The 23468-nt window shown below is 45.1% G+C and overlaps 1 protein-coding gene across 17 annotated transcripts in view; it reads right to left on the reverse strand.

Moving 5' to 3' along the window:
• ILKAP (ILK associated serine/threonine phosphatase) overlaps positions 1-22586 on the reverse strand; it is a 37902-nt gene extending 15316 nt beyond the window's left edge. For 2 of the 17 annotated variants that reach the window (XM_080670442.1, XM_080670441.1), the window contains exons 1-8: positions 22405-22566; positions 10967-11023; positions 7295-7414; positions 5888-6014; positions 4160-4266; positions 2998-3091; positions 2618-2705; positions 1115-1236 (exon numbers count right to left, since the gene is read on the reverse strand). In XM_080670442.1, coding sequence (XP_080526568.1) covers positions 1115-1236; positions 2618-2705; positions 2998-3091; positions 4160-4266; positions 5888-6014; positions 7295-7414; positions 10967-11023; positions 22405-22453 — 764 coding nt within the window. In that variant the 5' untranslated portion in view covers positions 22454-22566. Of the gene's footprint in view, positions 1-1114; positions 1237-2617; positions 2706-2997; positions 3092-4159; positions 4267-5887; positions 6015-7294; positions 7415-10966; positions 11024-11328; positions 11376-11449; positions 11539-21989; positions 22307-22404 lie in introns of those variants that run through there. The other 15 variants (XM_080670436.1, XM_080670443.1, XM_080670440.1 and 12 more) reach the window with 15 other exon arrangements.
• Positions 22587-23468: the final 882 nt, after the last annotated feature.

The following is a 23468-nucleotide window of genomic DNA, read 5'->3' on the forward strand; positions in this document are numbered from 1 at the left end:
TTTTGTACCTTTCCTTTGTTAGGCAATTTTATTTTGCCTTTGCCATCTTCAATATAAGGTATGTTATTGTGCTATGATTCCTCCATTTTTTGAAGTTTCAAATTATAATAATTAGTGTTTACATTCTTGTTGTTAAAATGTTTGAAATGAATAAAACTATTGAAATAAAATTTAAAAAAAAAGACTGTACCCTTTTATGTAATGATGTTTACTTTGAATTTATATTAGTTCACACAAACACTCCATCCATGCTTTTGTTCCGGCCCTCCGGTCCAGTTTAAGAACCCATTGTGGCCCTCGAGTCAAAAAGTTTGCCCACCCCTGGTCTAGAACCATGCCCACAGTCCCATCAGTGCTAAGATGGCCACACTATGACCAAGGTCATCCCTTAGTAACATTCCAACAATTTTGAACAAACTCGTAGAGTGCTGCCTCCTCTCCAGACCTCTCTGCACTGCTGGCTAGAATCACCCTGGAGTAAAACTTATCTAAGGATAAGTGATTACAGCCTTATATCACTGTTACTTCTCTCTCATCTCCAACAAAAATGTAAGACAAATGGTCAAACTGTAAAATGAACTAGAAAACACTTCTGGTCAAATCCGTAACGCCATGTCCCGAGATTGGAATCCTCGTTAAGTGTAGAAAGACTGAAGCCTTGGAGAGATGAATGGAGGTGCTGTGGGCAGAACCAGGGCAGAGAGCCGCCGGCCAGGGGAGCTGCTCCCCAGGAAACCCAGAGACCATCAGCCTGACACACTTCCTGTCTAAATACTTTAGATGTTCTCTCTGAGGAACTCCCCTAAAACTAACTTATTCAGTTGTGACAAATGATAGTATTTATTAAAGTTCTAGGACCAGAGAACTGTTGCAAGTGGTGAACTTTGAATTTGAGGCAGGTTTCCTCTCTTTGCAAATTTAGGAAGACATGTTTCTTGTACACATTTTGCTCCCACTTGGACATAGTGAAATCCTACAACATTCATTCACCTACTTCACAGGTCAGACCTCAGTCTCATCACACTAAAGACTGCACGACAAGGCAAGTTCTCCCCTCAGAGGACTCATGGCCATTCCTCCCTCCCTCCCTAGAGTTCCCACAGTCCCTGGTTACCTGACGTTTCCTCCAGCCTTCTGTATTCTCATTCGTTCTTCATACTGTGTTGGGTTATGCTCCTTGCTGAGGCTTAAGGCTGCATGTTTTTGACTCTCCTCATTATAACGACACAGGATTGCCTGGGAAGATGGAGATAACAACAGCGGTAAAATTCAGGAGCTCAGTGCCCAGAGTTACCAGTTGAAGACAAAGGTCAACCATTGAGTTTCAGTCAGCCTCCTGCCGACAAACACAAGTTCAAAGCAGAGCCCAAGTGGCAAAGTGGTGTCACAGTAACACTAACCAGGGAGAGATGCCCCAGTGTGGGCCTCTGTTGGTGACTAGAGTGGCCACTCATCCTAAGATGTTGTCCTTTCATGGGTGACTTGGAAAGGAGGCAGTTAATAAGCACCTAAGCCCCCTTTGGGCCCAGTTACTAGTTCCTAAGTCTACATGAGGCAAAGATGAGGGCAGAGTTGGGCATGCTGACCAAGTGCTTCTCCATGTGCTCCTGACACCACATTTACCAAGTAGTAACTTCCAGATAAACCTGGATTTTACAGAGGAGGGAGCCAAGGCCTGGAGGATAGGTATCATGTCTAAAGTCACACACAGGATTCAAATTTGACTCCAAAGTCACCCCCCCACCCCCGCTTTTTTGTCTTGGTCCAATTTTACTCATGCTATTTTAAGTCACTTGGTCAAAACACTTATGTACTGGAGATAGCCTAAGAGGACCTCCAGGATATAAACTCCACTAGGCAGGGACTGTCATGTGTAATGTTTACTGCAGCATCCCTACTGTTTATTTCTTCAGGAAATAAATTACCCTAAAAGCTACAGGGGCTGGGGGCAGCTGCATTCAGGTCTGCAGATGGTGCTTATAGATGGGAAGAGTCACCCTGTCACTGTGACACCAAAGAAACACGGACACGGAGGCTGGCTGAAAAGCTCCTGATGGAAGGCAGGGGGTCTGAACCCACCTTGCAGAAGGCCAGCCTCTAGCTTTGTTTCCCATCACAGGCTGTCAGCAGTGGAAATGCCTGGCTTTTCTCCCTTAGCCTTGTGAACTGGGCTCCTTGCATGAATGGCACATCACCTAGCACTTTCCTAGCTGCAGCTTTTGAGTTATTCTAACATCACAATGATTTTGAGAGGCAAGGGCCTGTGGTCAGAGATATGCATAATATTTGTAACTGCACACCAATTAAATTCCAACCTATAGCACTACCTAACAGAGTACACACACAAAAGGAAACATAGAAAACAAAAGAATGTATTTGGGTTTTAAAGCAGAAGAGGTCTACTGCAGGATGTAAGTCTTCCCAGAGAACAAAGTGACCCAAGTTCACCTGTTGCTCCCCACCCAGAATCTACACTCTGCACTGGAGCCCCTGCAGCAATCCCACAGAACATTCCAACCCAGCCTTTGTGTTTTTAATCTTAGCCAATAAGCGCCTGCTGCCACTCTTCCCCACAGAACATGGTGTTAGCTAAGTGGGTGGCTCCAGAGCCACATACCCGACTATCTCCGAGGTTGGCAATATAAAGAGTGTTGTCTACAGCCAGAACACACGTGGCAGTGGACCCATCTTTCCAGGCAGGTTTCCTGGGGGGAAAGACATCAGAAATACAGTCACCACCAACATGCTAGCACTTCAAGACTAATTTCCAGACTTGAATGGGAAGTGGTGTAAACTTTAAAATGAAGAGTTTCCTTAATACTTGCTTTTTTTCTGTTTCAGATTTAGTTAACAATTACAAGAACTTACTTGGTGCCAGGTACTTTTCAGACAGTGAGTGTTAGTATGAAACAGAATCAGAAGACCTGAAACGCATTCAGAAAAAGAACACACACACACACACACTCCATTCATACGTTTTCATGTGGTTTCACTTACTGGCTTGAAGCTTGTTTAAGAAACTCTTCATCAGTATGCTTAAAAGTGTCCAAAAGGCATCTCTTCACAGTTTTCTCCACACTGATTACATCTCCTATTACAGAAGAAACAAAAGATAAACTCTGAAGGAGGAAAGGTTACCCTCCATCCACTGTCATTCTGTTTCTGAACTATGACCAAGAACAATCTGCACGGCTGGTATGGCTCAGTGGTTGAGCATTGAACTATGAACTAGGAGGTCATGGTTCAATTCCTGGTCAAGGCACATGCCTGGGTTGCAGGCTCGATCCCCAGCAGGGGGTGTACAGGAAGCAGCCGATCAATGATTCTCTCTCATCAATTATGTTTCTATCTCTCCCCCACCCTTCCTCTCGCTGAAATCAACAGAAACTTTTGCCCTAACTGGTTTGGCTCAGTGGATGGAGCGTCGGCCTGCGGACTGAAGGGTCCCAGGTTCGATTCCGGTCAAGGGCATGTACCTTGGTTGCGGCCACATCCCCAGTGGGGGGTGTGCGGGAGGCAGCTGATCGACGTTTCTCTCTCATCGGTGTTTCTAACTCTCTATCCCTCTCCCTTCCTCTCTGTAAAAAAATCAATAAAATATATTTAAAAAAAACAAAACTTTTTTTTTTTTTTTAAATAAAAACTACTTCCTCACCTACAGGACAGTGCCACTTGCACTGGTGGTAGTAGACTGCCAAGTATAAAGGCAAGACACACACTTGTAGCACAGACACTCCAGGAGAGATGCCCATCACTCAGAGACATGAGGGGCTCTACAAGGCACACCTGCTCACCTCAGAGCCCACTCCTCTCAGGCTTGCTCTTTTACTTATTTATTTATTATTTTAAAATTTATTATTATTGATTTCAGAGAGGAAGGGGAGAAGGATAGAAACATCACTGATGAAAGAGAATCATTGCCTCCTGCACACCCCCTGCTGGGGCTTGAGCCCACAACCTGGGCATGTGCCTGACCAGGAATCCAACTGTGACCTCCTGGTTCATGGGTTGATATTCAATCACTGAGACACTCGGCTGGGCTCAGCTCCACTTTTAATTGTCATGACTTTTGCAAAAGCCAAAACAACATCTCAGTGAGTGTGAGTCACACAAACAGCAAACACCAAGATGAACATGAACTGATTTATTTCTATCTCACCTTTAGGAAATTTCCTGATTAAGTTCTGATGTAAATTCTGTGCAGCAAATTTTGAGGCTCGAATTCCTCCATGTCCATCAAAAACGGCAAAATATGAAACCCGGGTACTAGGAGAATGATTGAGAGTCAATGAGATTCCCACAGCAAACATTACTCCTCTCCATTAATGCTTTCCCACCTTATTTCAAACAGTGAACTTTGACACAACAGAGGAAGTCCCACTGGTAAGACACCAGTCACACCGTCATGAATGGAAAACAGGTGATGACACTAACTGAGACAAATGTATAAGTAAATTTCACAGTATTTCAAAATTAAACAAACATGCTTTAAAAATCAAGGTCTATTAACTCTGATTTTTCAGTGCAGGTGAAACTAAAATTCAGGATTTTTTTCTATTTAAACCAGATTTGGTTTTAAACACCAAGACACAGATAAACAGTTACTGACCAAGAATCAAAAATATCTGTAAGGGCAGGGGGTAGTTTCAGGGTTGTTCCTCAAACTTTGACAAATATCTAAATCTTAAAGCCTACGTCACCAGACTTATTCCTATTCCCCTCTCAAGTTTTGCCAGAAAACTCACATATATATGGAATAAATGTCATTTATAAAGGGTTTCAAGAAAAAAAATCCATATGAGAAAGAACATTTTTACTGCGGAGCTGCTTTTATCAAACATTTTTGCAACATCTTTTCATTTGGGACATCATGAGCCACAGGGAAAATAAACTTTATCCGATACAGAACAAAACTCTTGCAGCATGGTATCTACCAGCCAGGTATGGGTTAGTGTTTCCCACCAAGGGGTTTGCCCCCCGAGGGCTCTCTAGAAGTACCTATCCTGGCTTTAAAAGCAACTCCATAGTATACTTCTGATCCTGGTGAGCATGAGTGCATGCATATATACACAGATGACCTTATAGGGCCATCACCTCCTCATCTACTGGACAAAAGCCACTAGCACCAATGGCTCCAGCACACTGTATGTTAACAACCAACTGGTGTCAGTTAATGAATTTATCCTATATGTTATGTAATTATGGAAATTAGGTGGTATATATATAATTATTATATATGTAAACATGTAAGTTAATGACCACCTCCACATCCCACCTTTGGGTTGCTTTTCCACCACACCCAAGACCTTATCCAGAAGGCTTCATTGAGTTTGTACAGATTGTGGTAATTTCGTTTTTCTTCTCCTGATGCCATTCCTGCATCTGGTTCTCTTTCTGTGCCCTCACTAGCTGCACTAGCTCTCCTTCACTGCAGTGTTCAGTGGCTTCCAGCTCTAGCTTCTGGGTCCCAGAACAAGCAAACTCCCTATAAGCAGCTCTTCAGATTGTGGAAGAGAACACACTCTGAAGGCCCCCAATGTGGAGCCAATTCCCATTTAGCAGGACTTCTCGATTTCAGCATGACTGGCATTTGGAGCCGCACGATTCTTTGTTGTGGTGCGACCTTGGGAGTTGTAGGATTTAGCAGCATCCTGGGCCTCCCCTACCGGATGCCAGTAGCATAAACTTCCACTGTGACAACAAAAAATGTCAAAGGGAGGGGGGCTAAAATCAACCGAGGTGAGAACTCCTACTGTTGAACCAAGCAGCTCAAGTGTTATGTGTCAATCTTTCTAATAAATACAAAGTGGACAAAGTCCAAAACTGAAATCAGAGCTTGGTCCAGAGACTTTTATGCCCACAGGCTTGCCAAAGCAGGAACACTCACATGAGGGATGATAGGGGCCTACACTCCTCCGTGATGTCATTCAGGATGACATGGGCATCCTGCATCTCCTCCCGCTCGCCCTTCCGCTCAGCCACGTAGCCTTTCAAACCAAAAATCACTGAAGAAGCTAAGGAAAAGAGAACAAAAAGCCAATACAAAACTGTGCCCTGCCCTCCAGAAGCCCTAGTCCCAGAGCAAACAAGAGGGAACTCTGGCTATTTTACTCGGCAGTCTTAAAAGGCAAACAAGCTCTTCTCCTCAAGGCATCTCCCCGCTACAAGTCTGTTAACTGAAATCAGACCACTGTTGGTCAGAGCTGGTCTCTGCAAGGCTAAACAGTGGAGAGGAGACAGGCAGCTGACAGCAAGTTAGTACAGGACAACTCCAGTTAAGGCATTAAAGCAAAATACCAGAGTTAAGAAACGTACTGTCATTTGAATGGGGAGAGGAGTTCCAGTAAATCTAATCTTGTCAATAATTTAATGACAGAAAAATTCCTACTCTAGGGAAATGAAAGTAGAGTTTATCCCAAAGGTCCTGGTGGACATATGAAAATGTTATTATCATGCCTGAGGCTTGGTGAAGAATTTGAACAACTGGTAAGATCAGCTGCTTTTACTCTGAGGGAGAAAAAGATAAAGGGGAGGCACAGATACCTCCTTCTATTGAAAAGCATGGCTACCTTAAGCTCACCTTTTGACCCCTAGGGCCATGCAAATAAAGCGACCACTTTCTGAAGAGCAGCTGCAGGTGGGCAGAGCTCTTTAGGCTAGGGTGCTGAAAACTCAGCTGAAGACCAGCAGAGCAAAGTAGGTCCTCTCACACACCTCCAAGTGCACCCTGCAGCTTTGAGGTGCTTTGTGGTTAAAAAAAACCAAACAAACAAAAAAACACAAAGGGGTTGGGACAGTGAATGAATCCACAACTATTTCTCTTTAATAGATACTTTTCATTTCCCCCACTCTGTGACAAATTACAAAGCTGACTACAATTTTCAATTGCTTTCCCCAGCCTTGGGCTCCCTCTAGGGAAGTTGCCTACTGAGTTAACCACAGAATCAAAATGCTAATCATCAGGCTGTAACAAAGACAGGGAATTTGAGAGAAATGGGTGGTCTGCAGGCTACCTGATCACTAGAAAGGGTTAAGTGAAAACTCTGTGATGTTTAAGCCTAGGAACAACTGTAGGTTTCCTACCTGACCCAAGGCAGGGTCAGAGGCAGAGATGTCCATGGAAAGTAAAGAGAGAGAAGGCAGGAGTCAACTTTAGGAGTCTGTCTGCAAAAAGGGAGCCCTACCCAATTCTTAAATACAGACACAGAGAGGAAGCAGTATCATCAGAAAGCTGAGCTCTGGGTTGTTTTAAATTATGAAGTCTAATACATTTGTTTTCAAACTGTCTGAAAACCTTTACAAACTTTCTTTTCCACAAGCTCTTCACTGCCATTCTCCTCTTCTTCAGAGGGTTTTCTCTTTGCTCCTTTCCCTTCATTCTTTACCATCTGGGATATGGAGGTGTCAAGAGAACCTGAAAATAAAGTAAAAGCCAGACAGAAACAGCTGTAGACTTACAAAAAGACCCATGCAGATCAGGCTCCATCCCAGCCCTCAAAGACAAAATGCCATGTCCAACAGTCATAGCTCTGACTCCAAGGGCCAGGCCAGTGTGCCTGGGCACCCACAGTGGGAGACCACACCAACCGTGAGAGGAACTGCAAGAGAGGCTTCTCAGTGGTAAAAAGAGACATCCATACTCTGGGGCTGTAGCACATGCATGGTGTTGTGCATCCACAGGCCCTTATTTACAATTAGGGAAGTTTCCAAAATCTGCAAAGTGACACATACTGAACAAGTTAAAAACAAAACAAAACACAAGTACCAAAAAAGGCTTAAAATGAGATAAAAGTCAGGCTTTAAGAACTGCTGTTGAAGCCATTCCCGGTGGCAGAGGAATGAATCTGTGTTCAAAGCCAGAGCTAAGACCACTTGCAAGGGGTGGACGTGGTGGTGGTGGTGGTGGTGGTGGTGGTGGTGGTGGGTGTTTAGAAAGGTCTAACTTCAAAGCCACTCACGAGAGGGTTGCCTTTAAGGCAAGTTACTTAGCTTCCAGACCCAGTTTCTTCTTCTGAAACTTGGGAAGAATATGATAAACTCAGAGGGTAGTTTGAAAACTGATGGGGGCAAGTTATGTAAAGCATTTATCACAGCGCTTTGTCCATCAAGTATCCAACAAATGGCAGCGGCTGTCATGATAAATGGCCCTAAGTATTCTTTGCATTTAGGTATAAAAGCATGCAACTATTTATCAACTACTCTTTGCCAGACATTTCTGAGTACTGAGGAAAAAGAAGATGTCTGCATTTTATAATCTGTCCTTTTGCAAGAATTGACTCTTATTTCATACAACAGTATAACACAGCACACATACACCACCCCATATAATATGGTAAATGAACAAAAAATTTCCTGGGTGTTTCCAACAGAATCTCCCAATGGTCTCTTTATTAGCCTCCTGTCACTTACTGTTTGTGTTCCCTTTTCCCAATGTGTATGTAAAAGAATCTTCCTTGCTTTCAAATTGGAAAACAGAATATTTTAAAGCTTTGTTTTTGACTTCTAACAGAATCACACTGAAGTCAGAGAATGTGGTCTATCTTCGTTGGGATTCACTTTATTTCCTAGAATGTAATCAATTTTTGTAAATGTTTCTTGCTTGATTGAGAAGAGTATCTTTTCAAGAAATCCAAAATAGCCTAGCTGGCGTGGCTCAGTGGTTGAGCGTCAACCTATGAACCAGGAGGTCATGGTTCGATTCCTAGTCAGGGCACATGCCCAGGTTGCAGAATTGATCCCCAGTGTGGGGTGTGCAGGAGGCAGTCGATCAACGATTCTCCCTCATTGCTGATGTGTCTATATCTCTCTCCCTCTCCTCTCTGAAATAAAAATATATATTTTAAAAAAAGAAATCCAAAATACTGAATGCAAGATTGGATTCTATATCCAAAAAAAACATCAAAACTTGTTAAGAGTAATGTTGAAATCTTCTAAGTTGTTACCAATTTACTGTCTTTTGCCCTATGGACAACTAAGCCATAGCTATGCTGAATCTTCCTTAGTTTTATTAAATCTGTTAAGAGCCCTGCTTGCACACAACATTCATTATAACTAAAAGTACTATCTTTATTGGGAAGATCTTTATTAGGCTAAGTTGTATGAGTATGCTATAATTTTTGGTATAGGTATGTAAGATGACTATAATACTTTTTCTAAATAAAGAAACTATAATAATTTAATCCATATTTTCTAGACTAATTCCAACGACTTTATGGTAATGAATAATACAAAAAAAAGAAGTGCACTTGGCCTCCAGAAAGCATGCTTAGGGCATTCCCTTTCTCTCCCCCACCCCCTCTAGCATGTATCCCCTAACCGCTAAGGGATCCTATGAGACTTGCAACAGGGGAGCAATGGGCAGCAGCAGCTGGTCCCAGGCTAACTCCCTGAATGTCTCCAAGGCCCCCTTCCTCTCCTTTTCTCTGACTTCCCAGTGAGCCAAAGCAGCCTAGCCCAGGCTCTCCTGTTGCTTCTTCTAGGCCCTTCCTTGTTTCACTGCCCTAAAGTATGTTTTTGCTGCAGTTAATAAAGTCTTATTTGCTTTTCTACAAACAAACTAACAAACAAACAAAAACAACAACAATAACAACAAAAAGAGAGAGAGAGAGAAAGAAGGGGGGGGGGAATTTGAAAAGCAAGTGTTTTTTTGACAATAGACAGAAGGTCTTCGTACCAGAAGACAATTGCATTTGAAAAAGACTGCATCCCCAACTGTTCCCAGGCCACTATACCTTCCCTTCCCCAGGGGAATTCCATGTCAGAAGTTCTCAGTGAGACAGAGTAATAGATTCCTCATTATGGTAACCTAGAGGAATCAGCTCTATTCTTACCTGCTACTAAATTGGGACAGGAAAAGAAGTTAAACATTTACAGAACAGGTAGAGCCAATGTTAATAGGCTTGACGAAAATAAAATTAAATCAATAAACGGAATCTTGAGAACATATAAATGACTGGAAAATAATTAACTTAGGTCTTGAATTTTAAGACAATTCCTGCACAGGGTCTGTACCAAACACTAAACCAATGTCATTCAGACCTCATTTCTTCTTCTTCTTCTTTTTTAAAATATACTTTTATTGATTTCAGCGGGGAAGGGAGAGGGAGAGAGAGAGAACATCAATGATGAGAATCACTTATCAGCAGCCTCTTGCACACCTCACACTGGGCGTCAAGCCTACAACCCATCATGTGCCCTGACCGGGAATTGAACCGTGACCTCTTGGTTCATAGGTCGAAGCTCAACCACTGAGTCATGCCCTCAGGCCAGAACTCATTTTCTTAAATCAAAATTCTTTTTAGTATAAGTGGCACAACACAGAAGACCTATGTATCAGTATTTATGGGTTCAGGGACGCTAAATACACACACACACACTTATTTCAGAGAGGAAGGAAGAGGGAGAGATAGAAACATCAATGATGAGAATCACTGATTGCCTCCTGCACGCCCCACACTGGGGACTGAAACTGAAACCAGGGCATGTTCCCTCAGTGGGAATCCAACCGTGACCCCCTGGTTCATAGGTTGACACTCAACCACTGAGCCACGCCAGCCAGGTGACACTAAATATTTTAACTCTATTTCATATCTTCAGATACTTTCGCTGGATACATTTGGGTCAGGAACATAAGGCAAACCAGAATGACAGGTAGAGATTTTTCAATTAAAAAAACATTAATAACGAAGTGCAAAGTAAATTACTAAACTCTTAACTCTTAGTCAGTTGTAAGAGGCTAAACCCCAAGGGAGAGAGGAAAAAAAAAAAATCACCAAAAAGTGATGTTATATATCTAGCTAATCTTTTTCCTTCCATCTGATGATGCCTACTTAACGTTGAATAAATCTTAAGCTATACTATAACTTAATGCCATCCTAAACCTTGTTAAGAGCTATAAATAAATTTTACGTAAGAGTAAAATATGTATTATTTCCACTAGCACATTGCATTTTTCCCTACTACTTACCTGACTCGCCACTGCTGGCTGGTGGGAGGTCATCAAAAAGCAAAGGTCCGCCTGGTCCTGAAACACAGCAGGACACTCAGTGAGCCCACAAAACCTGGGTAAGGCATAAGTGTCAGAATCCATCCCACCAGGACGCCTATGCAGGTCACTGACATAAACTCAAAATTCTGTGTCAATCCAGTGTCAACTCATAGTGCGGTAAATAATGTCTTTTAAAGTCCTATCATTGAAAGGAAACAAAAACCTGCCTTAAGGAGTTACATCTTATTTCAGCTATAATATTCTCAAATGAACCAGAGAAAACTGCTCAACATTTCACGCAGTTTCTCAGAGCTAGCGACTAGTGGATTTTTCTGCCTTACCTGATGCCATGGATTCAAAACTTAAGACAGTCCAACACCTAAAACATCTGTGTGTTGAAAATGGGGGAAAGGGAAAAAGATTGAGACAACTACAATCCCAGGATGACACGTTGACACACACCTGGGAGAGCCTGAAGACTGTACCTGAGTCAGTACTGCTGGCCGGAGGGAGGTCGTCAAAGAGCAGAGATCCTTTCTGAGCTTCTTTCCCTAGGACACGGAACACCTGCTTAGACTGCGCTTGGGCATCGGCCAGGATGGCTTTTCAAAGGGGGAACTTTGACATAGGTTTGCTACTAAGTTCAAATTTTCTCCTCCCGTGGGAAAAAATTTATTTTTAAAATATTTTCTTCACTGCTATTTAATATGGACACTTGTTTCCAACAGTTACAATCAACAACAAAAAAAGCAATGAAAAATGACCCAACAGGCATTTTAAGGGCCAATGGGTATTTTGAGAAAAACATTTTTCTTGATACAGTATTTCATTACTGAAAGCAACCAACATTAAAAAAAAAACACCACATTTTTATTGATTTCAGAGAGGAAGGGAAGAGGAAGAGAGACAGAAACAGAAATGATGAAAGAGAATCACAAATCAGGAGCCTCCTGCATGCCTCCTACTGGGGATCAAGCCAGCAACCCGGGCATATGTGCCCTGACTGGGAATCAAACCATGACTTCCTAGTTCATAGGTCGATCTCAACCACTGACCCACACCAGTTGGCCAGTAATCAACATTTAAAAATAAAAATTTTTAAATCAACCCTGGAAAGACAAAAACTGATTTTAGAGTAAGAAAATAATGTATACCTCAAGATATAAATTCAGTGTCCTAGTAGGTTTGTCTCAGTGGATAAAGCGTCAGCCTGCGGACCGAAGGGTCACGGGTTCGATTATGGTCAAGGGTACGTACCTTGGTTGCAGGCTCCTCCCCTGCCCGGGCCCTGATCAGGGCTCATGCAGGAGGCAACCAATCAATGTGTTTCTCTGTCTTTCCCTCTCTCTTCCATTCTCCCTAAAAATCAATGAAAAAATATCCTCGGGCGAGGATTAACCCCTCCACCCCCCCCCCAAAAAAAGGATATAAATTCAGCGATAGAGGGATTCTCCAAAAATCTATAGGTCTTAAAAATTCCCATTTCAATAACATTCTGAATTAACCACAAAGTAAAATCTCAACGCACAGAGATAAGAAGCTGAGGTAACCCCATACCTTAACTCGGTGCCTCCAGCCCAGTACCCAATTCAATACAAATCCATGGAAAAGATAAGGAATTTCAGAAACTCCAAGATAAACTCAGGTGAGAGCCAGGTAAAATTTTAAATTTAAAGATCTGAATGATAACACAACACAGTACTTGTCTTAAATGTTTTATACTCAATTTTCCCTTTCCACACAAAATTTAACTACAATTCTTTCTTCTCCAGCTTCCTCCCAAATCTCTATTTATGCTATTAAATACATGAACTGGCACCCACAGGGCTCAAAATGGAGGTGTTCACATCCCATGAAGTTCCACACACTGTCTCAAGACAGGCTCTGTCCCATCTCCTATTCCTCAGAGTTCAAGGACAGAAATGTGCTCACTGAAAATCCAAAACATCCATACTGTCTTTTTGCTTCTATATAGAAATGAACTAGGTACCAATTCTATTCTTTTAAAAATAAAAATTTTAATTAAAATTTATAAACTCCAAGGAAGAAAATTTCTTCAGGAATCTTTAAGTCAGAAATACCTTAAATACCTGATAAATTCCTGACTTAATAAAAAATAACTCTTCTGCTTTATACACCTAACTCAAATGGAAAATAACTACTTATTAAAGTATATCCTAATTCCTCAGTATTACCCTTAACATATTAAGTAGTTGCAAATACTTTCATTTTTCTCACAAGCAATATAAAGACTCTGGGAAGTAACCAAAAGCAGCATTAGAAGGCCATTAAAAGGCATTCCATGTAACCAACTGCTTACTCACGAGGACGAGGAGAGTACAGGAGAAGGCCAACGTGAAGAACAGCCAAGCCTTCCTTCCACCTGTGTCAAGTCAGATATTAAGTTCTGAATTAAACTTCTCAGCTAAGCCAGGTCTTTTCACTGCCAGTGTCCAATGAAGGAAGTCCTCTTTTACCCAGGTAACACATTTTCAGTCTTTCAAGAATTAATTCCTCACAAGAGTTTCCAGCTTGAGAATTAGCCTGACCCTTCTTCTTTGGTTACAACAGTTTTCAATACGTGCGCCGCAAGAATTTTTAAAACATGCAATACCTGACTACTTAGTCAGAGGCACTGATCTCTTTTTCCTTAGACTGTCAAATGAAAAATGACAGCCAACACAATAGTTGTCCAGTATGAATGAATCAAAATTATACCTATTTTTGGTTCAGATTGGCAAAAAACATTTTTTGGCATGCCACAGAATTTTGGTAATAAGTTTATGTGTGCCATTACATGAAAAAGGTTGAAAATCGCTGGACTAAGATAGTATCCCAAATTGGACATCACTCCAGAGACGGCCTAACTCCTACTGCTGAATGGAATGAGCCTCTCCTCTCCCCATCTTTCTCATTCTGGAATACTGAGTGGTAGTTCCATTAAAAACATGAGATTACCTCATAATTTTGTTCACCACAACTGAGAATAACATATAAAAATGATAATTAACATTTACTGCCTTCCAGGCACTGTTGTAGTGCTCTCCATACTTTAATACATTTAATTCTTGTAATACTCTTAGATACTATTGTTACCTACTGATGGTGAGACTGAGGCACTTTAAGATAAATAACTGCCCAAAAGAGCCAGTGAGAAGTGAGGACTCAAAGCCAGGCACCCTGGTTTTCCTAATCCATGCTCTTGATAAGGTGCTACATTACCTCCACACATAGGCACTGTTCCAGGAACTACTGCAAGGTTAAAGGACCATCTCATTTAACCTTACAACAATCCCATAAAAATAATCCCAAGGCTCGGTAAAATCGCTGGAATATCTTCTGCATCAATAAAAGGATTAAACTTAATAATACCTTGCACCTGGATTCTTAAAATAAATAAAATAAATCCATAGGTCTTAGATGCCAAAGGTTGCTATCCTATATAATAAAAGGCTAATATGCAAATAGACCGAATGGTTGAACAACTGCAACAACCGGTCGCTATGACATGTGCTGACCACCAGGGGGCGTGTGCAGAACATGGCCAGCATTGGCCACGGTGGGATCGTGGAGCAGGTGAGTGGGGGCACCAGACCAAGGCAGGGCACCGCTGGTCACTGTCATTGGGGCGAGCCTCTGGTGGTTACTGAAAATTCTCTGCTCCCACGCTGCAGTCCTGCCCAGTGCTTGCACCTGCTGCCGGCCCCACTCATACCCACTGCCGGTGCCCAGCGCCAGTCCCAATCACTCCAAGCCATCAGGGGGTACGGGCGGCAGCTGCCGGCCCTAATCGCCTGAGGGATTCTCCACCTCCCCCTGCTCCTGAGGGGCAATTGGGGCAGCAGCCATGGCTCGTGCCCACTGACGGCGCCGGCCCTGGTCGTGCCCGCTGCTGACACCAGCCCCAATCGCTCCACAATGTCAACAGGTGCGAGTGGGACCAGCGGCCTCAGCATGTGGGAGTGATGGGCGGGAGCGGGGCTGTCAGCAGACAGGGGAACAGAGGCCGTGGCAGGGAAGATGGGCCGAGACCCGCCCCTGAGACTACTGTAGCCTCGTGGCCCACAGTACCTTTCAAGGTGCACGAATTCATGCACTGGGCCCCTAGTGTACAATAAAGATTCATCTGCCTAACCAGTTTTTTATGCCTGAATTTTCTCTTCAACTACAAATGCAAAACATGTTTTCCAAACACAAGGTATTAGAAAAAGGCCCTACCTTTCCACCACACTCCTGGGCCACAGTAACAGTTGAGTGCATAAGTTCCATTTTCCTTTATGCTCATGTACTTGAGTATGCTGAGCAAAGGACATCCTGGACATCACTCACTCACAGGATCACCAGAAGTCAGAGCCAATTCCACAGCATTTTAACACCCAGCACCTACACCTGTGTATGTGCATTTTAATTTTTAAAAGGTAGAAATATACTGTACACAATATTGTACATTGCATTGTTCATGTAAGCCATCAGGGAATGTTCCAGGCCAACACACCTTCACACTATTCTATAGGGGAAGTAGTGCCCATCACTTGTCCAATTCCCTTACTGATAGGCATGCAAGCTGATTCTGTTTGTTTTTTTCATGACAAACAATACCATAATACATAACCTTAGACACAGATACTTCATCTGCTAGAATGCTTAAGGTCTGAGTAGTTTAAATTTAACAGGTGCCAAAAGCTGTTCCAAAAAATATTGTGGTAACTTCCACTCCCAACATACTTCACGAGAATGTCCATTCCTTGATATCCTCACCACCATGCTGCCAATTCTTAAAACTGATGAGTGAAAAACATGGTACATTGGTGATCTACTCATTTCCTCCATGACTCAGGAAGCTGAGCACTGAACTGATTCCTGTTTGTGGGCTATTCCCATTTCTTCTTCCATGACCAATCAGGATATAGCCTTCGATGATTTCTCTAATGGGTATCTCCCTTTTCCCTATTAATTTGTATGAGCCGCGGAAACCGGCTTGGCTCAGTGGATAGAGCGTCAGCCTGCGGACTGAAAGGTCCCAGGTTCGATTCCGGTCAAGGGCACGTACCTTGGTTGTGGGCACATCCCCAGTGGGGGGGTGTGCAGGAGGCAGCTGATCGATGTTTCTCTCTCATTGATGTTCTAGCTCTCTATCCCTCTCCTCTCTCTTCCTCTCTGTAAAAAATTAATAAAAAATATATTTAAAAAAAAATTTGTATGAGCCATTCACTTATTAGAGATTGTAAACTTCAGTGATATGCATTGCTGTGGTATTCTATCCTGCAGAAATTTTTATCTTTATATAGTTAAACCCATTTTAATTTTTTATGACTAGAATTCTTTTCTTGCTTAACCCTGAGGTCTTACAATTAGTCTAAGTTATTTCTAATATCTTAACATTTATTTTATATGTAGATGTCCAATTTTAAAAGAAATATTTTGAAGATGGCCTGCCAAGCAAATATTTTAGTCCTTGACAGCTGGCAAAGTGTACTGGTGTAATAACCTTAAATGAAAGAACTACTCTATAAAACTAAAATCGAGTTATTGCCAAAGTAACTTTAAACCAGGACATCTTTAACTTGTTTGGAATATCAAACATAAGCTGTCAATATTTTTAAAAATGTTTTTATTGATTTTCAGAGAGAGATAAAGGAAGAGGGATATAGAAACATCATCAATCAGCTGCCTCCTGCACGCCCCCTACCAAGTCCACAAACCCGAAACCCAGGCATGTGCCCTAACCAGGAATCAAACTGGTGACCCCTTGGTTCCTGGGTCAATGCTAAACAGCTAAGAACACCAGCCCGGGAAAGCTGTCAATTTTAAAGACATCAAGTCAGCACTTCTAGAACTATGATATAGCTGAGAAGTTATTTCTGTCTGATATCAACAAACATACTTCCTCTTTTGGTAAACTATACACACAATATAGGTTTGAACTGTGCATGTCCACTTACACACAGATATTTTTAGTTAACCCGTACAGGTCAAGAGTCACCTCTGCAGTTGGGAGTCCGTACACACAGAGCGCAGGCTGTAGCCATATATGTAGTTACAGAAATTTCCATTGTGTGGGAGGTTGGTGCCCTGACCTCTGTACTGTTTCAACTGTGTGTGTGTATAAATCTGATTCAGCAATCAAATCCATAAATACTGGGGCAAAAAATATTAATTTAGCACAAAATCTGAAAAAATTTATAAGCACACCTTGCTTTACTGTGCTCCCCTTCATTGGGCTTCACAGGTGTTACCTTTTTTACCAAAAGAAGGCAAGACCCTCCACCTGCAAAAAGATTACTGACTCACTTTATCCAGATGCTTTATTACAGTGGTCTGGATCTGAAACTGCGGTATCTCCGAGGTATGCCTATGATGTGTTCTTTCTACATTTTTTTTCAAACCATAAAAAATTAAGAAGCTTAAAGGTGTGATGTTTAAAACAAAAATCATAGAACTAAACAAAATACACTTGATGTATCTGAGCAGTGTGATATTTCCTCCCATTGGACACTTAGTGTTTCCACAAAATCCAGTTAAGAGTGCATGTTTTCCCCTTTTAAATAGCTGTTAAAGTTAACAGCTTACACACTACCTCTACTGAGCACGTGCTGCACCCTGTGCTAAGCCTAGTAGAGGTAGTGCTCTCCTACGTGACAAGAGGCAGGAACAGGCACAGAAAGCAGTTAATAAGAACAGAGGTGGAATGTGAAACTAGTCAGATCACATGTCCTGAACAATCCTTGTTTCCTGCAACAGCTCAGAAATGTGTGATCCCACACACCATGTGTGAGGGTCACGATAGTGCAGTTCAGCCCATCCTTCCATTCTCTTTATGATATCAACATTTTCTGTTCACTTACTCCATTTTTAATTTTATCAGTCAATACTACAGATTTTCTGAAACAAAATGTGGCACCTTGTTGGTTTAACTAACTGCCTGTCAAGAGAACTGTGATCCCAATTCTGTCTCTCACTTTTAGTACTTACCCCTCTCAGCTTCCCATCATCTACAAACATATACATCTTCTTTGTTTATAAAGCTGTTTTAAAAAATACATACAGCCAAGCAAGGCCTGGAAGGCAGGGAGACTTCACTAATCCATTCCAGGGAAGGGGGGTTTTGAATACCATGCAGCCCCCTGGCACCTCAGCCAGAGTTGGAGATGCCCTCCCCCCACTGTAGCTGGTCACAAGCTACGAACTTGTAAGCCAGTGTGGCTCAGCTGGTTGAGTATCGATCATCTCATGCACCAAAAGGTCACCAGTTTGATTTCCAGTCAGGGCACACGGCCAGGCAGGCTCTATCCCAAACATTAATGTTTCTCTCTCTCTACCTTCCTCTCTCTCTAAAATCAATTAAAAACAGCCCAGTCAACATGGTTCAGTGGCTGAGCATCAGCCTATGAACCAGGAGGTCACGATTCGATTTCCAGTCAGGGTACATGCCCGTGTCTGGGGTGCAAGCTTCATCCCCAGTTGGGGGCATGCAGGAGGCAGCTGATCAATGATTCTCTCTCACCATTGATGTTTCTCTCCCTCTCCCTACCTCTCTGAAATCAATAAAAATACATTTTTAAAAAATCAATCAATCAATAAAAACTTATTTTAAAAAGTTGTTAGGATTTTCACCGGGATGTGAAATACAACATAGGGGATCTATCCTATCTAATAAAAGTATAATATGCAAACTGACCATACCTCCACTACACCCACAAGCCATGCCCACCAGCCAATCAGGAGCAAGCATGCAAATTAACCCAACCAAGATGGCTGCAGCCACAGAGCGAGCAGGAGGCTTGGGTTTCACCAGCAATGGAGGAAGCCAAGCTTCCACAGCCCTGGCCTGCCTTGGCCTCCGCTCACTGCTACAAAGTTTCAATTATAGAAGATAAATAAATCCCAACAAAAATGGCTGTGGCTACGGAGCAAACAGGCAGCTTGGGCTTCCCCGGCGATGGAGGAAGCCAAGTTCCTGGTCGGCCCAGGCCCCTGCTGAAGGCTACAAAGTTTCAATTATAGAAGATAAAAAAATCCCAGATACCAGGGCCTCCACTTGGGTTGCCTGGGGGGCGTGGCCAGCCTGCAAACCACCACAGGCCCCTCGCCCAGGCCGCCCCACACCCCAAGGGAACCCCCACCCTGATTCAGGGCAAACCAGCTGGCCCCCACCCGTGCACCAAGCCTCTATCCTATCTAATAAAAGAGTAATATGCAAATTGACTGTCACTTCAACACACAAGATGGCTGCCCCCATGTGGTCAACGTTGGCTGCCCCCATGTGGACACAAGATGGCCGCCACAAGATGGCCAGCAGGGCAGGGCAGTTGGGAGGGACCAGGCCTTCAAGGGAGGGCAGTTGGGAGCAATCAAGCCTGCAGGGGAGGGCAGTTAGGGGTGACCAGGCCAGCAGAGGAGGGAAGTTGGGGGCGACCGGGCCTGCAGGGAAGGGCAGTTGGGGGGGACCAGGCCTGCAGGGGAGGGCAGTTAGGGACAATCAGGCTGGCAGGGGAGCAGTTAGGCATCAATCAAGCTGGCAGGGGAGTAGTTAGGGGGTGATCAGGCTGGCAGGCAGAAGCAGTTAGGGGCAATCAGGAAGGCAGGCAGGCGAGCAGTTGGGAGCCAGCAATCCTGGATTGTGAGAGGGATGTCCCAGATTGGAGAGGGTGCAGGCTGGGCTGAGGGACACACCACCCCTGTGCACGAATTTTGTGCACCGGGCCTCTAGTTTATATATATATCTATATGTATAAAATCCTAACATGCAAATAGACCGAATGGAGGAACAACCGAACAACCAGTTGCAATGATGTGCGCTGGCCGCAGCGGGATGGTGGAGCAGGTGAGTGGGGGTGCCAGACCAAGGTGGGGCGCCGGTCGCTGTCATTAGGACAAGCCTCTGGTGGTTATTGAAAATTCTTTGCTCCCACAGGCCACAGTCCTGCCTGGCGCTCGCACCTGCTGCCAGTGCTGGCCCCGCTTGCACCCGCTGCCAGCGCCCAGTCGCATCCTCTTGCACCCGCTGCCAGTGCTGGAGCCACCACTTGAATACATTGCCGGTGCCAGCCCCGCTCAAACCCGCTGCTGGCCCTGATCACCCCTAATGGCTTCTCCACCTCCTCCTGCTCCTGAGGGGCGCTGTCAGCCTGTGGGAGCAGTGCCAGCAGGACTGGGGGCCATGGCGGGAGGGGCCAGGTGGGGGCGCAGAGGATGGGCCAAGACCCGCCCCTGTGCCCACCGCAGCCTCGCGGCCCACAGTTCCCTTCAAGGTGCATGAATTTGTGCACTGGGCCCCTAGTCTACACTAATAAAAGAGAAAGATGCAAACTGACTGTACCTCGTGACGCCCACCAGCCAATCAGGAGCGAGTATGCAAATTAACAACAAAAAAAGATGGTGGGTTAATTTCCATATGCAAGCACCTAAGACGCAAGCATTCCGCACCGCCCCAGCCACTCAGGGGCTCTGGGCAGCGTGGGAAGGCAGGACCGGAGCAAAAAGAGGCGGCTCCGGGCCGGAGCGGAAAGGCGGTGCCAGCAGCCAGGGAAAGGAAGGCCCATTCTTGCATGAATCTTCGTGCATTGGGCTTCTAGTATAGAAATAAAAGGCTAACATGCAAATGTCCCCTCGGGAGTTTGACCAGGAGACCAGGAATTCGATGGCTCTCTATGACATGCGCTGACCACCAGGGGGCGGCATGGAACGAAGGAAGACACCTGGGAGGAGCCAGAAGGCCCTAATTGCCTGCCAGGCCTAGGGACCCTACCCGTGCAAAAATTTCGTGCACCAGGTCTCTAGTATAGTCAATAATATTGTAATAACTATGCTATGCATTGTGCCAGATGGGCACTAAACTTATGGGGGGATCATTTTCAAGTTATATAAATGTCTGATCACTATGTTGTACACCTGGAAACTAATATAATATTGTTTGTCAATTTTTTTTAAACGAAAAGCTTATAGGCACATCCCCAAATATAGTCAGATACAAGTTATACTCCAACAACAAAGTAAAAAAGACTGCATACACAAAGCCACAGTTTTTATGCACAACTAAAACAATTTAGAAAACGAATGGCCAAGTTGAGTACTTAGATGCTTCTGTACCAGCCATTACAGGGAATGGCAGAGACTGGCCAGGCTGTTCCCACGTGACAAGCCAGCATCTAGGCCACGTGAAGGACAGAACCACCCCCGTTCCAGTGCCCCAAGTTGCAGTACTCCTCCACACCGGTCAGTTGAGAGCTAGATATTCTCCCTTTGCGCATATCGTTGCCAACCTGGAATCTCTGCAAATCACAAGTCTACCCATCTTTAATAGTAGAGGCCTAATTCCAGCACCACTTTCCTTCCCACTCTCTCTCCTCCAACACTCAGCAGTTCCCACGGTCCTTAACTTTTGCCAGTCATCATTTTTAATCACTTGCATTCAGAACTAAGCTCTTAGAAAGCAAAGGCTGACTCTTATTCACCCTTGTGTCCCCTGCAGTAGCAGTTCTGAACCCGCTGTCTCTGAACTCCGGCTGAGCAGGCCCGGCAAAATCCCCTGGGGACTTATTAACAGATTCAGGGCCCAGCCCCAGACTTTCGGATTTAGTGGGGATGAGCCTGGAAATCTGTATTTGTTTTTAAAGTGTTCCAGGTTTTCTGCCAACAAGTCGGGTTTGGAAGTAAGGTCTCACCTGCAAATGTAGCACGGAAACGTCAGCAGGATTTGTCCCATCAAAACCCGGACACACAGCAATAACAAAGGCACTGGTCTCCTACGGCTAATGCGTGGGGCTCAAACCCCAGCCTGCAGGAACTCACCCCCGCGGTCAGGGCCGGGCGGATGGGTGAACCTGGGCTGGTGCTCCTGACTGGGGAGAGGGAGACTTCCCGTGACCCGGGAAACTACTATCAACCGAAAAATCAGAGAAGCACAGAGGATGATTCAAAAACACGAAAGATAACACTGGCGATTCCTTCAATCTCTGGGGTAAAAACAAACCAAAACAAAACCCTGAACTTGTACACGCACCCGCGGAAAAACGTTGCTCAAGGGAAAAGCAATTCAGACCCAGGCCCGAGGACTGCGGGCTAGAGGGCCCCGGACGCCGCTCCACGTGCGAAGGCGGAGGGACTCTGCGCCGGGCCGACGCTGAGCTACCCCGAAGCTGGGCTGCCGGCGCGTGGGGGCCGCACACAAAGGCCGCGGGGGCCGGCGCTGTCCCCGACCCACGTCTCGAGCAGAGCCCTTTCTTCCTACGCAGCGAACATGGCGGAGCGCTCCGGGGCTCCGGAGCTGCAGTGCGCACGCTGGGGCCGGGCCCGCGGCGAGCGCGCTTGCCCGCCCTCTCCTCCCGCCGACCACCTCAGGCGCCGCGGCCTCCAGGCCGCCACCAGCCCTCCCGCCTGCCCCCTTCTCCTCGCCGGCAGGGCAGCCCCTCACTTACCGGCAGCCGGCGAGCGCTCGGGCTCCGGTAGGTCCCCGAACAGGTCCATGGCGGAAGCTGGTCGGCGGAGGCAGACACGCAGCCCGCGAGCGGCGGCGGCCTGCACACTCGGCGACGGCAGCAGCGGCTGGGCGGTGGCGGTCAGGGCGCTGTCAATCACCCGAGGGCGGGCCCGGAACGCCACCAATTGGCGCGCGACGTGGCTTGGCCGCCCCAGAATCCTTCGCGCGGGCGAAGCAGGGCGGTGAAGGGGCGGGGCCGGGCGCACGCGCAAAGGACTCTAGGTTCCGCGGACCTGATGCTGAGGCCGCCATGTTTCCTGGTGAGTCCCGGCCTCCTGCTGTGCTGTAGTCCGGGTATCCGTTCCAAGAAGGCCTGTCCAGAGAAAAATGTCTAAGTTCAAGGGCAACTGTAGTGAGCCCTGATGTCTGGGAAGGCTCCATGGAGCTTTTCACAGGCGTCTGCCCCGTCACCCGCACACTCGCACTGGGTGGCGGATGTCCGTTCCTAGATCATTCATTGTAGAGCTCGAGAAACCGAGGCTTAATTGAGCTGCCCTGTGCGTTAGGACTGAAACCAACTAACATGCCAGATGGACAGGAGGCATCCCCGCTCTGCCTACACCCTTTCGGCAGGTGGGGGGAGCGGGACAGAAGGACGTGATGTTCCAGAAAAGCAGCCTGTGACCAGGGATGGCCTGGCACACACAGACCTTTTGTTCTATGCCAAGTGTGGACGAAAAGGGGATACATACTAAACCTGACAAGCTCAGGGGACGACTGCATGGTGGGCCTTATACACTCAGACCTGAAGTAACCACATGGGATGGTCTGAATGCAAAACTTTCTAGGTGGGTATCTTCCGTGACAAAGGTCAATCTTTACCTTAACTGAGCCTGTCTACTGTCTTTCTGCACCTATGAATAATATACCTTCGGAATACCTGGGTAATCCCTTTTCCCAGATCCCTCAGGGCACAATCTCCCACTAGAGATTTGTGCCCCACACATACCATCTCTATGTGCTGAAAATGTTGTTAACTATCCTGTACCCACCAATGTAAAT

Source organism: Plecotus auritus (genome assembly GCF_963455305.1).
Source record: "Plecotus auritus genome assembly, chromosome: 5".
In the NCBI taxonomy this organism is placed as follows: domain Eukaryota; kingdom Metazoa; phylum Chordata; class Mammalia; order Chiroptera; family Vespertilionidae; genus Plecotus; species Plecotus auritus.